The sequence below is a fragment of the Hipposideros armiger genome, unplaced genomic scaffold (assembly GCF_001890085.2).
Source record: "Hipposideros armiger isolate ML-2016 unplaced genomic scaffold, ASM189008v1 scaffold_326, whole genome shotgun sequence".
NCBI lineage: Eukaryota > Metazoa > Chordata > Mammalia > Chiroptera > Hipposideridae > Hipposideros > Hipposideros armiger.
Window position 1 is genome coordinate 751,687 of NW_017731676.1, and position 13,176 is coordinate 764,862.

At 31.7% G+C, this 13,176-nt stretch overlaps 1 protein-coding gene across 5 annotated transcripts in view; it reads left to right on the forward strand.

Annotated features, from left to right (window-relative positions):
- Positions 1-9,092, forward strand: part of PCLO (piccolo presynaptic cytomatrix protein) — a 409,380-nt gene extending 400,288 nt beyond the window's left edge. For all 5 annotated transcript variants that reach the window (XM_019660711.1, XM_019660712.1, XM_019660710.1 and 2 more), the window contains 3 exons: positions 1,505-1,639; positions 2,051-2,196; positions 4,388-9,092. In XM_019660711.1, coding sequence (XP_019516256.1) covers positions 1,505-1,639; positions 2,051-2,196; positions 4,388-4,528 — 422 coding nt within the window. In that variant the 3' untranslated portion in view covers positions 4,529-9,092. The remainder of the gene's footprint in view (positions 1-1,504; positions 1,640-2,050; positions 2,197-4,387) is intronic.
- The last annotated feature ends 4,084 nt before the right edge of the window (positions 9,093-13,176 follow it).

A 13,176-nucleotide genomic window follows, 5' to 3' on the forward strand; every position in this document is an offset into this window, starting at 1 on the left:
TGTGTGTGTGTGAGACTGGACTTTCTTCATATATTTCAACTAAAACAACATATTTAATAGATTTAATATAGAAATAGGTATGAGAATCCAGCTGTCCTCTACTAAGAAAAACATAAATGAAATTTGAAAAAATATAAAACAGCACTCTTCACATTTTTTATTTTGGAAAATATGGATATTTTTCTTAAAATATTTATAGGTATATAATTTTCATTTTATATTTTAATTAGAAATTTTAAATTTGTAATATCGATAACTATAATATAATCCACACAAACAAAAGCTCTTTGAGGACCCTCCATTTTTTTAAGAGCATAAAGAAGTCCTGGATCCAAAATGTTTTAGAAGAAATGATTACTTTCGTTTTTAAAGACCTTCAATAAATTCCTATTTTTTCTAAAGGTAAAACACAAATTCTTAACATTGCACCAATTAGCAATATGTGATAATCACACGGACATTTACTTAGTTCCTCAGTCCCATCTATGCAATGTTCCCTTCTATGAACACACTGTGCCTTCTCTTTAGAATGTTCTTCCCCATCCATTTCACCTAGTTATTCCTTTCTCATCCTCTGGTTTCAGCTCAAGCAGCACTTTCTCAGCATCTTCTAAAACCATGCTCTCATACTTTATAACCTTTTCACTCTTTCTAATTATACATTTATTGATGAAAATATTTCATTAGGGGATTTCTTTTCAATCCACAGAAAAACCATAAAACTAATAAGCATGCGTGTTTTTTCTCACCATCCTATCCATTCTTCCTAACAGAGCACTTATCACAGAGTAGGGTAGCAAATAAAATAATTGTGGGTGGATCAATATATAAATTGATAGAGGAAAGTGTGAATCAATAAAGAATATCACCTAGCATGAATAGCTTCTTCAATAATATAAAGACCCTAGAAAAACATTGGAAAGAAATACATCAGATTCATTTAAATCACTTATTGTTGCTTTTCTTGTGCAATTTTATTACTACATGTTTTTGTTGGTTATTTCTTTTACAAAGAAAATAGAAATAACATAAAATGGCATTTAGTTGTATTAGGAAGTATTCTTGAGCAAGCCTGGTAATGAGCAAATATTGACAAACAACTTCTTGTATTTCATATGACATTAATTCTTATAAATTATATTAGAATCCCATTTATTTTATGTATGTCTGTCTCCCTATAGCCCAATCTATTACCTCTTTTGGCCTAAAAATCTACAGTTGAGTAACATTTATCTACTTGCATTTCATCCATACCTCTCTTTTTACTAGCTTATCTTTTTATACTTTACATACATTGTTGTGAGTATATAATTTATCAGTCTTCCCATGAGAACTTTCATTCCTTAAGGGCTTGGACCATATTTTATTCATCTATGTACCTGCAGGATGCAATAAGGTGTTTAGCATTTGATAAACAATTAATGAATGTATGACTGAAGTATTGAAGTAAACATTTAATAAATGTCATAACACATTCCTTAACAGTTTTATTATATTCTTCCAGTTAAAACTCAGGTAATGGGAGAAATCAAGATTGCACTGAAGAAGGAGATGAAGACAGATGGTGAACAACTAATAGTTGAAATTCTGCAATGCAGAAATATCACCTACAAATTTAAATCTCCAGATCACCTACCAGGTATATAATTTTATGATAATGAGCAATATAATATATCTAGGAACTCTTTAGGAATATGTTCTAAATATTCTGGAAAATGCAAACTAAAATCTGGGCTGTACACCAAATACATCTGAAAATATGAAATAAGAATTAATTTCCCTTATGTAGAACAAGTTGATATTTTAAAAGTTTTTAGCTAGATTTTCTCAACACATAAATTTAGTCATGTGTTATTATAGAACAGGAAAACAAATTTAAATTGCTAAGAAAATTGGTGAATCTTCTAATCACTTTATGTTGTCTGAAACAAATTAAACATGGTCTGCTGACTTTGTATAAATTTTAGGAGAGCTCTCAGTATACAATTATAATTCTTTCAATAGGACATTGTATGAATAATGGACACTTAAGCTGAATTCTTATTTTCAGATTTATATGTAAAAATATACGTGATGAACATCTCTACCCAAAAAAAGGTGATCAAGAAAAAAACAAGAGTGTGTAGACATGATCGAGAGCCTTCATTCAATGAAACTTTTAGATTCAGCCTAAGTCCCACAGGACATTCTCTTCAGGTAATTCTTTATTACACAGTTACTATTTATTTTTTTTATTCATACAGCATTTATTTTCCATTCAGTTATTCAATATTTATAAACTGATCATATGCTGTGGTACGTTTTACAAGTTAATTAGTTCTTAGTGGTATTTTCCTAAGGGCCTCTTAGAATTCCACAGCCCACTCAACCCCATCCAATTAGCTACCAAGTCTTCTCTATTCTGTAGGTTTATTTTACAGAGATTTATTTCCATGTTCAATGCCACTAATCCTCTTTGGGTCCTCCTCTGTTTAATTACATCATTTCAGCACTATACCTGGCCTACATGCCATCAATGTCTTACCCTTTTAATTATTTTCACCATAATGATGGCAGAGGTACCTTTTAAAAACACTGGCTAGGTTACCTTAAAGCCCCTCAATGACTCACCATTATCCTGATTCATTCAGAATTTTCGATGGTGAGTCCTAATTGTATTGATTTATTTAATCTCATCTCCTCGTGTACCTTTCCATATACTATACTTCACTCACACCAGAATCTTTTCAAATCGAGTTAAGCCTCCAATCTTTTGCTCATGTTTTTTCTCCCCTTCAATACTCTCCTCCATCTCTCTTCATCTGTTACATTACTCCACATCTTTTAATGTAAACTCAGCCCTTTCCAGATGAACGTAGATGTAATTTATCACACTTTATTGATGTAACATTTCGCTTATCTCATTAGGCATCCAATCCCAACCTGTTTTGTACCATAATTTATATATGTTCCCTTTCATTGCTTGTATACTATCAGCTTCTGTAGGGCAATGCCTGATTTTCATTACTCTTTGTTCTACAGCCTAATACAATGCTTGTACATAGTATGTCATCAGTAGATTTAGAAATAAGGAATGAAAGAGAAGAAAGAAGGAAGGAAAGAGTTGAAAAAAATATGGGAAGAGAAGACCATGGTACTGGCATTTAAAATAAAGGCTTGCACTAGAGACAAATATACGATATGTTACAAAAAACAAAAGCGCTATTACAAAGCAAAAACTGCATTGAGAGGATTAACTTACATTAGTATGGAAGAGAATAAAAATAGTTAAAGGAGACTGCAGTCTGTGTGAACAAATGTGTCATTCACAGAGGTTAAGTAGTGTGGCCGGCCGAGTGGCTCAGTTGGTTAAGAGCTCGCTCAAGAGTTTGAGCTCTGAGCAACAGTGGTTCGAGGCCAGCCGGAGCTGAGCAGCGCTGAGCTGCCAACAGGTAGCAGGATGGCTCAGCTAAAAAAAAGAAAAAAAACCCAAAAACACAGAGAGTAAGTAGTTAGAGAAGTGACTAAGAGGGACAAAGATCATGAGTGTGTTGGAGGATGATAAATTTGATTAGAAGACAGGATCCAAGTGAAGATACTCAATGCCATTTGAAATCCCCAAACCAGACTCCAAAAAAATAGTCATAACTGGAAATGTAGATTTTCAAAGTCAGAAACATAAAAGTAAATTTTTAGCTAGGAGTAAAGAATATTCTCTGAAGAAGATTCTGAAATGAGAGAGGGAAGGAGGGAGGGGAAGAGAGAGAGAGGGAGAAAATTGTCAAGGATTAATGAATGATTACCTACACCTAATGCTCTCTATATTTCTTTCAACTCATTTTTAAAAGAAAAAAACATTTCTTGAGTCTGAGATCCTACAGAATTTCAACTATTATAAGTCTCACGTATGACAAGAAACCACTTTGGAAGTACATGCATACTCTAGTAAAATCACCAGTAAATTAAATGCTAAATAAAATTAATGTTAGATAATATTAATGTTGTGTTCTGTGTGCCTTGTGAACTTACTTATTTATTCGGCATTCAAATGGTTTTGTATTTTAGTTAACATTGCATAAACTAGTAAAACTTTACCTATCGAAGTTCTTTTGTAAAACATTCCACCAGTGTAAGCATAGTGGCTAGAACTAGTTAGGAATATGTATCTTACCTAGAATTATCATATCCTTCAGGATGTGTCTTTTCCTTTCAGGAATGTTGATGTGAATTAGTTAATATTACGCAATTTTTTTGAGGACATTCTTATTATTAGTTCACTAACAAGCATGCCTGCTACTTCCTCTCACCCTCACCTTTTCTTGTTTGTGTTATTTTTTGGATGATCAAGTGTCCTTAAAAGAGGTTGAAAAATATATACATGTATATAAATTTTGGTTCTTTTTTCTAGATTTTACTTTTCTCCAATGGAGGGAAGTTTATGAAAAAGACCTTGATTGGTGAAGCCTGTATCTGGCTTGACAAAGTGGATCTCAGGAAAAGAATAGTCAACTGGCACAAACTTTTGGTCAGTCCTACTCAAACCCATTGAAGAAATGTGTCTGCTCATTATATAGAAACTGCTCTAAATAATCTCAAGTCAAGACTATAATTGGATAGTATTGTACTAAACTATATTTTCAGTGGTAAACATGAGAAGAGGAAAAACAAGCGAAAACATCCTTAAAGCCTTGTAAATGTGTTGGTGTGGAACACAGAGAGAAACTCAAATGAAAAAGTTTGTATATGTAAGATCTAAAAAAAAAGGAGCTCTGAAACCTTGGATTTCCTGTGGCTGTCAAGAAAAGCAGTGAGAAAAATTTTGATTAATGCAAAAATCTGTGAGCAGAGTTGAGCTAGAGCTAAAAACAAAAGCTCAAAGATGAGTATAGTTTCTAATGCAGACAAAGGTAATCCTTTGTGCAGGTAACCCTTTCAAAGGTTGAAAGGAAAGAACTGATGTAACAAATCTGTTTTCCAAAGTCTAAAACTCTTTCTTCATGTGATTGTCTCAGACAATTTACTGTTTTGAGATTTGCACACCTACAGACATGCCCAGGAATAGAAGTAAGGTAGTTGTGGTCACAGGGAAAAGGGAACTGAAAGAAATTATGGCTTTTAGAACATATTGTACAGGTTTTCTCTGTGTCTAAATATTACGAGGGTAAACACCACTAATTTTGGAATCCATGTTGTAAAAGCACATTTATACAGTTTTAAATAATGTGGAGTGATCATACTAAGTAGAAATGGAATTACATTCATCTACAAATAAAGCCATGACTGGCTAGCAAAAATATATTGCCCCACAAAATATTGGAAACTTGGTTGAAAACCTCAAAATCTCCACAATTTACTCTTAAACCAAGATATTTTTCAATCTACACACCAAAGGACATAGATTAAATCGGTATGTTCTGGGAAGCATGACAATTTGTTCTTTGCGGAATTCCAAATGAATGTATTACCCCACATGTTTCTGTTCTCTTGAGTGATGTATTTACAGAGAGAAATTCTTCTTCTGGTAAACAAATTCTATTAATATGTGACATGGATTAATTAAATTGGTGTTATGTCCTGCTCTTCCATGATGTTTTTTTTTCCTTAACACATTAATGATTGTATAATGAAAACCCTGACACCTGAGTCAAGTTGTCTCTAGTACTCTGTTTTCCCACTTTAGTGACAATATCATGGTGATCAAGTGCGTCCATGTTGAGAAAATATGTGAAAAGTCAACACTATAGTGAGTTTAAAATATAATTTGCTATTTTTAATAGTATAGTAAAAGGGCCAGTGTCTAAGTCATTAAAATGAAGCACCCTCTTCTCCATAAATCAACAACATTAACAAGAGAAGTTCATGGAGTTGTAGGAAACACATTCAGCTGGGTTTAAAAGCCTGGCTTTGGGTCTTGGTTCTGCCACTAACTGTGTCACCTTGCACATGTCACTTAAACTCATTTTCTCCGTGTTCTTATTTGTAGGATAAAAATAATTACATATGCCTAGCCTTCTGATGGGATGTTTGGATGATCAAACTAAGTGATCTATAATAGAAAATGAAAGCACATTTCCAGGTATAGTTTTATACACATAAGTGAGGAATAATTGTACAGCTTTTTATTTTTCAAATTTTATATGCAAAAAGCAGCCTCCAAACCAATGGCACACATTGGCATCAATAAAATCAGTATATTAGCTCCAAAACTAATTTTTACTTTAAAATACAAATTTTCATTCAACCTGAAAAAGGTGAAGAATTAAATGAAAATTATTTGTAAATTGCGTTATTATAAATGAAATGAATCATACCAATCTTATTCCCATATTCTAACCAAAATTAATTAAATTGCAATCTGAATTTAAAAGCCACTTCTTTATTCAAGGGTGAGGTGTTGAGTTTAGAGAAATTATCTCCAAGTATATTGTATGAGTTGGATTTGAGTTTTCTCATTTTTAAAGAAAAAAAACGTTCTTTAAATTTGAGAGGAATTAATTAAATGTAAAACATTACAAATCAAATATGTTTTAATTAATCCCAGGTTATATATGTCTTTATTATATTATTAAAAAATGCAAATTAACTCTTCCACAATCTAAGAAAGTTAACAGTCACTTATTCTTCCCTCTGTTTTCTGTTCTTCCTCCCCTGACAATGCAGTGTCGTTTGCCATTGACATTTCTTTTAAATGAACAGGCAGGGAGGGGACCACCAAAGATTTGATATTGCTACGATTTTCTTTTTAAAGACACCTAGATCTGTTGCTGGTTGCCATGGATATTTCCAGCAGAAGTTAGCACTTTAGGAAGCTTAGAATCATCACTCATAAGCAGGGGGGAAAAAAGGGTTTAGAAGATCTTCTGACATTAAAAGGCTCTGCTATTTTCCCTTAAAAGGAAACCCTGACTCGCCGTAGGTCCTCTTCTGCAGCCACTTCCATCCAGAGTTGTGCATGAGACGTAGTATGACCAGTTAGTTTAGTTTATTCCGTTTGCAGTTTCTTTTAAAATAATACAAGTGGAGGTGCCACCCAAACACAGATCATCCCTCGGTAGCTATTTGACCTGACAGAGTAGCAGTCTTTCCATTATCGGTGCCCCTCTGTTCCAAGGAACGAGTGGTGAGGCCAGGTCAGTCAAGAGAGCGAACAACAGGGCTTCTTTTTGTGCACCAGCATCCCCCTTCAGAAAGCGTAAGATCCTGCCAAAGTGTGCCAAGTGTGCAGCTAACCAAACTCCTAGGTCGTACTGGAATTATTCTATGCAACACTGATCCTTATACGAATGCACTTCCTCTGAATGATGTTGATTACCCTTCTTACAACAAAAGTGTTGCTTTTTTAATGGCAAATAGGGCTCTTGGTGTTTTTTTACTTTTTTGTATATATCACAGCACCTGATTTTTCACTTTTTATTTGATTTTTATTTTATTGGAGTTACCTTTTTTTTAATCCTAATAGTGACAAAGTTTGTAATTTCTAAGTAACATGTGATTAGTCCAGTTACATCACTTATACCTTGAAAAGCATATTAATTTTTTCCAGTTTCATTTAGTCATCAAAGACTGAAGTTGCTTCTTGGTTTAAAACTTGGTCCTGAAAAAACTTTTAGCTGTAGAAGCAAAAGCACATAGTGAATTTTTACAAAAAACCAGAGATTTACAGAATGGTCATCACAGACACAGATAACGCTAATTATAAGAAGTTTGTGTTTTCCCTGTTTTTACTTAAGATTAAGGAGATTGTTGGTGACTCTGAACTCTTTATTTACCATTTCAGTTTAAAAGAACAGTATCCAAGACTAAGGGGCAGTGATTGTCTTTGCTCCTTAATAATATTGTCCATATTGCAATTAATCACACTAATAAATGCAGATTTTCAGCATATCAGTGGAATTAATTTTGTGGATCACACTCATTGAAATAGTCATATTGTGGGACTATTATAGCTGGTAACCAGCTGATATTGATTCTTATTATACGAACGGTTGTGACAATAGTGGTGATAGCAGTAGTGACACTAGATTGGTGGTGATGTGAAGTAAATTAAAATTTAGCAAATATACTATATTGTGCCCAATTTATTAGAAATTATTTCATCAATGTTTTATTTCATTAAGATATCATAAAGATGTTTATAGTATTTTTTTACTTTATTATTTAAATCATAACTAATGATATTTTTAAAAACTTATTTTCATTGCTACAATGTCTAATATTCCAAAAGCAGCCGACTACAACTATATATGTTTATAACTCTAAGTGTGACAGAGTGATTTTTCCTCTTTTTGAACTTGAGATGAAAGTGAAAGAAAGCTCAATGAATAATTATGAGCTGTCTCTTTAATAATTACTTGCCTTTGATGTAATACAAGAATGAATGAGTGAAATAGATTTTCTCATTGAATATGACACATTGATGTTTTCTGTATATTCCATGTTGTTGTTATTTATAAAGATACCCATTAAATCAAAATCATTTAATCAAATGGTTCCTTATCTGATAGGTAGATTGAGAGCATTTTCTTAACCTGTTACCCTGTATATAACGATACATTTGGTAAAATAGACAAAGTTGAATTATTAATTTCATTTGGCATTCAGCATGTGAATATTGTTTGATTGTGTCTATATATTTGTTGGTGATGTGCCCAGGTGCTCCTACTACCGATTAATGTGTGTGCTGATATCCTAACAAAAACACATCTGATGTTAAAGGAAAAAAAATTTCTTGTCTAAAAAACATGAAAACCTAATAAAATTAATTTCGAAATAAAAAATAAAGTACTTGGAGATACGTCTTGTTTCTAACTATATGTTGCATGCCGTGTTGGTGATTTGCTAATGTATTCTTTTTTTCTGTTCTACCCAAATCTCTCTGGATAATCTAATGAACAAATACAAATTCTTGGGCTAAAGGTTGAAAAATTGAACTGAAATACATGAGAATTGTATTTTAAAATGCTTGTAAATCTGTCTTGAGTTTTACTCTATGTAAAAATATGTCTTGGTTTTGTGATTATATACAAGATGTACCTTGATCACTTATGCAAATTGTGCTGTTTAAAGGCTGTTGCCTCGGCCTTACAAATAAATATTGAAAATATCAACTTTGACTTCTTGTGTTTATCAGCTTGGTAATTTGATATTTAATGTAGAAATAGAACCGTTTGGAACATTTTCTGTGAAAATAAGATCCTAAATGCATTCACTGACCCAGTTTAAAATATATATTTTAACACAACGAAGGTACATAAAACAATGAAACAAATGTATAGTTAATAAATTATTATTTGTAGAACACTCTTGTAACCACCACCCAGTGGAAGAAATTGAACTCATCCAGCTATCTCATAAGACCTGCACTTAATCCATTCCTGTTACAACTGCCGCCCTACTCATTAATGTAACCACAATCCTGATATTTATAATTATTTCCTGGTTCGTCACTGACATCTACCTAATAAATACTAGTGTTGTCTTATTTTAATATGCTTTCTAAAATTTTTCTAATCTATATGTTTTCCTCCCACCCCTTCCTTTTCAGTGAATCTTAGTTTTTGAAGAAACCTTGTATTTCTACCTGTGGGATTCCTCGAAATCTGTATTTTGCTGATCGCACACTCAGAGTGTAGTTGTCATGTTCCTCTGCCTATATATTGCCTGTAACTTGATCTTTTGTGGTATAGATTTGACCTGATTCATATTCAGTCTCTTCACAGGTTGTATTCTTCCATTAGAAGGTACATGATGTCTGGATGTCTCTCATTTTGTTCTGTTTACAACCACTGGTGCTCAATATCTAGAATGGATCCATTAATTAACTATTGAATAGATGTTACAAAATGGTGATATTCTAACTCAGTCATCATTTCTTCTTGGAATACATTTAAAAAGATCAACTTCCCCTCAACCAATATTTGATTAGCCAGTGGTATAGTTTTTATAGGAAAGTTAGGATAAAGGCAGAAAAAGATAGACCATTTTCTTCTATCTACTTACCATGTTTTGAAATAATAAATGGTTCCCTATCATTCTCCAAAGATGACCAATTAATTTTTGTTTTAATTGTTTGTATCATTGTGAACTCAAGGATTGAAGCAAATTTGATCTGTTTTGATTCATTGAAAGTGTTATTTTTATTAATGCTCAAATTTACCCTTTTTGGCCAGTGGGAACATCTTTGTGTGGAACTGCATGTTTCTTAAATTCTTTGATATACATATATTATTTTCATGGCAAGGAAGTTATATATCATCTCTTTAATTTTAAAACAGTATAAGAGAGCTAGTTAACTTGAATTTTTACTTTTATTTTTCTCTCTATCTCTATAAAACGATTAAATTTAGGAATGCATTGACACTGATGGATCAACTTTTATCTAATATGTTATTGCTTCTCAGCCTTTTGACTAAAATCAAGTGTAGAATCAAGAGAAGTATCTAATAGGGCCGGCCGAGTGGCTCAGTTGGTTAAGAGCTCGCTCAAGAGTTTGAGCTCTGAGCAACAGCGGTTCGAGTCCAGTCCGAGCTGAGCAGCCGCTGAGCTGCCAATAGGTAGCAGGATGGCTCAGCTAAAAAAAAAAAAAAAAAAAGCGAAGTATCTAATATGCCCAAGGTAAGTTTTAAGAGCATTCTTAGGTGAAGTATTTTTTTAAGAGAATGCCAGATCTAAAAGGTTGCAATTAGAGGAATGATTAGTGAGTTTTGACTTTTTGACTATTATCTAGGCATTTAAGAGCTGAAAATGCCACACAACTGCAGTTTAAAATTTTTGTAAGAAATTGTATCCAAACAGTTTTCTATTAAAAAGTAATAATAAAATTATAATGGCAAAACTGTTGAGATTTTTTCTATCTGTTTAAACTGACAACTCCAAATAAATTAAAATTTTATTTTTAATTTAATTTTTCACTTTGTTTTTTATTATATTTTTTATTATTTGTAAAAATTAAGAAATATTTTCATGGATTATTTAATAAAAGAGTAACCTTCCAACAATTTGATTCTTTGAAAATATCAATAAAATTAACAAAATTATGGCAATCAAAGGAAAAGAAATTCAAGTAACCCTCATCAAGTATAAGAAATTAACATAGATACCAAAATCCAAACCCAAAACTTAACAAACCCAATCTAGCAATGTACAAAAGTAATAAGAATCATGACCAAGTTGAATTATCCCAGTTACACATTATATCAATGTTGTAAAACAAATTAATGAAATCTAGTACATTAATATATTAAAGTATAAAAATCATAAGATGGAAAAAATTTGATAAAATTCAAAATGTATTCATAACAAAACCTTTACAGCACATTTGGAATGGAAGAGTATCTTTTAAATCTGATGAGTTTTATTTAACAAAAGAAAAACAAGAATATTTGTTGGTAAAAGGATTGAAAGGTTTCCTTTTGAGACCAAAATGAGGCAAGTATGCCTATTATCACCATTCTTTTCAATCCTTTGCCAGAGTTTCTAGCCATTGTGTCAAGGCAAAAGAAAACAAAATCAAAAACAAATAAAGGAATAAGAAGTAGAAGAGAAGAAAAGAACTATAATTATTTTTAGATTATATGTCTTTATGTGTAGAAAATCCATCACAACCAACAATTTGACTTAGGATATGTAAGAGAATGTGTCAAGTTTATTAAACAGAGGAATTACACAGAGATAAATTTTTTTTCTGAATCTGAACAAGTAACAGTTAGAAAAATTAACATTTCAAGACATGATTTTTACTAGCATCCAAATTATGAGATAGCTAGGAATAAATTAACACAGAAGATACAAAAAAATCTACAAGGAAAATACTGAAATTTTATCAAGATATTAAATAAGACCTAACTATAATCTTAATTGATTGAAAAATTGAATATTGTAGTGATGGTTAATCTTCCCAAATTACAAATCCCTCAATTCAATACAATTATCTTTTTAATGTGTGTGGAATATAATACACTGATTATAAAATTTGTGTCAAAGTACAAAGGGCCAAAATAGCATACTTAAAAAGGAAGAACAATATATAAGAATATTTCCTAACAATACTTACTATAAATTTACAGAAATTAAGAGTATAGTACTGACAGTATAGATAAATTGAACAATGGAACAAAATAATCAGTAAAGCAGACTCACACATGAATGGACATTTAGTATATAACAGAGGAGATAAAGTAGATCTGCAAAAAAAAAAAAATGCATGAACTTTCACTTAAGTAGCATGAGTCAACTGGGTAACCACTTGAAAAAAATGATAATTGGACCCTGCCTCTTACAAGTTGCAAAGATAATTCCATATCATTTAAAGACCTAAATGTGAAAGAGAAATGTATAAAACATTTAGAGGATAATATATAAAAACAACTTCATAGACTTGGTGGAGGAAAAGATTTCTTGAACAAGATATACTAACCAAAAGTAAAAATTGGTAAATTCAACTACATAAGAATAAAGACTTCTGTTCTCAGACACCATAAAGAAATTGATAAGAAAACCAAAAAAAAATTAGAAAAGACATTTCCTACATAAAACAAACCAACAAAAAAAAAGAACTGGTATAAAAAGTACATAACACAAATTGGAGGGGGAAAAAAAGGAATGTAATGAAATACAGGAAAAATTCTTGAACGGGTACTTTATATGAGAAGAAATCCAAATGGTTAATAAACATATAAACAGATGCTCAACCTTTTTGATTTTCAGGATAATTCTAGTTTAAACTACAGTGATACATAACATGCACATAGATAACAAAAAATCTAGTCTGTGGAAATCAACTGTTAGAAAGGGAATTCCCATGTAAGTATAAATTTGTTCAACCATTTTATAAATAGCTTGAAATTACCTTGTTGAAGATTTCCATACATTACAACTCAATAATTCCACTTCTAGATACAGGCATCAGAAAAACTATTAAACACATAGACCAGGGGACATTTTTAAGTATCCTGGGTGGTTGTTTAGCTATTAATAGTTCACACTGGTACAATGTACAAGAGAAATTCCTCTTGGTTCGTTAGGCTTCCATTTGCCAAAAGTTGTGATTGGCATATGACCTTAATATACATAGCATTAAGTATATTAAATATCATTCTTGCAGATACATTTATAGCAGTATCATTCATTAGAGTCCTAAAGTCAAAATAATCCAAAATTTATCAATAATAAAATGGGTAAATATTTTGTATATAGCAA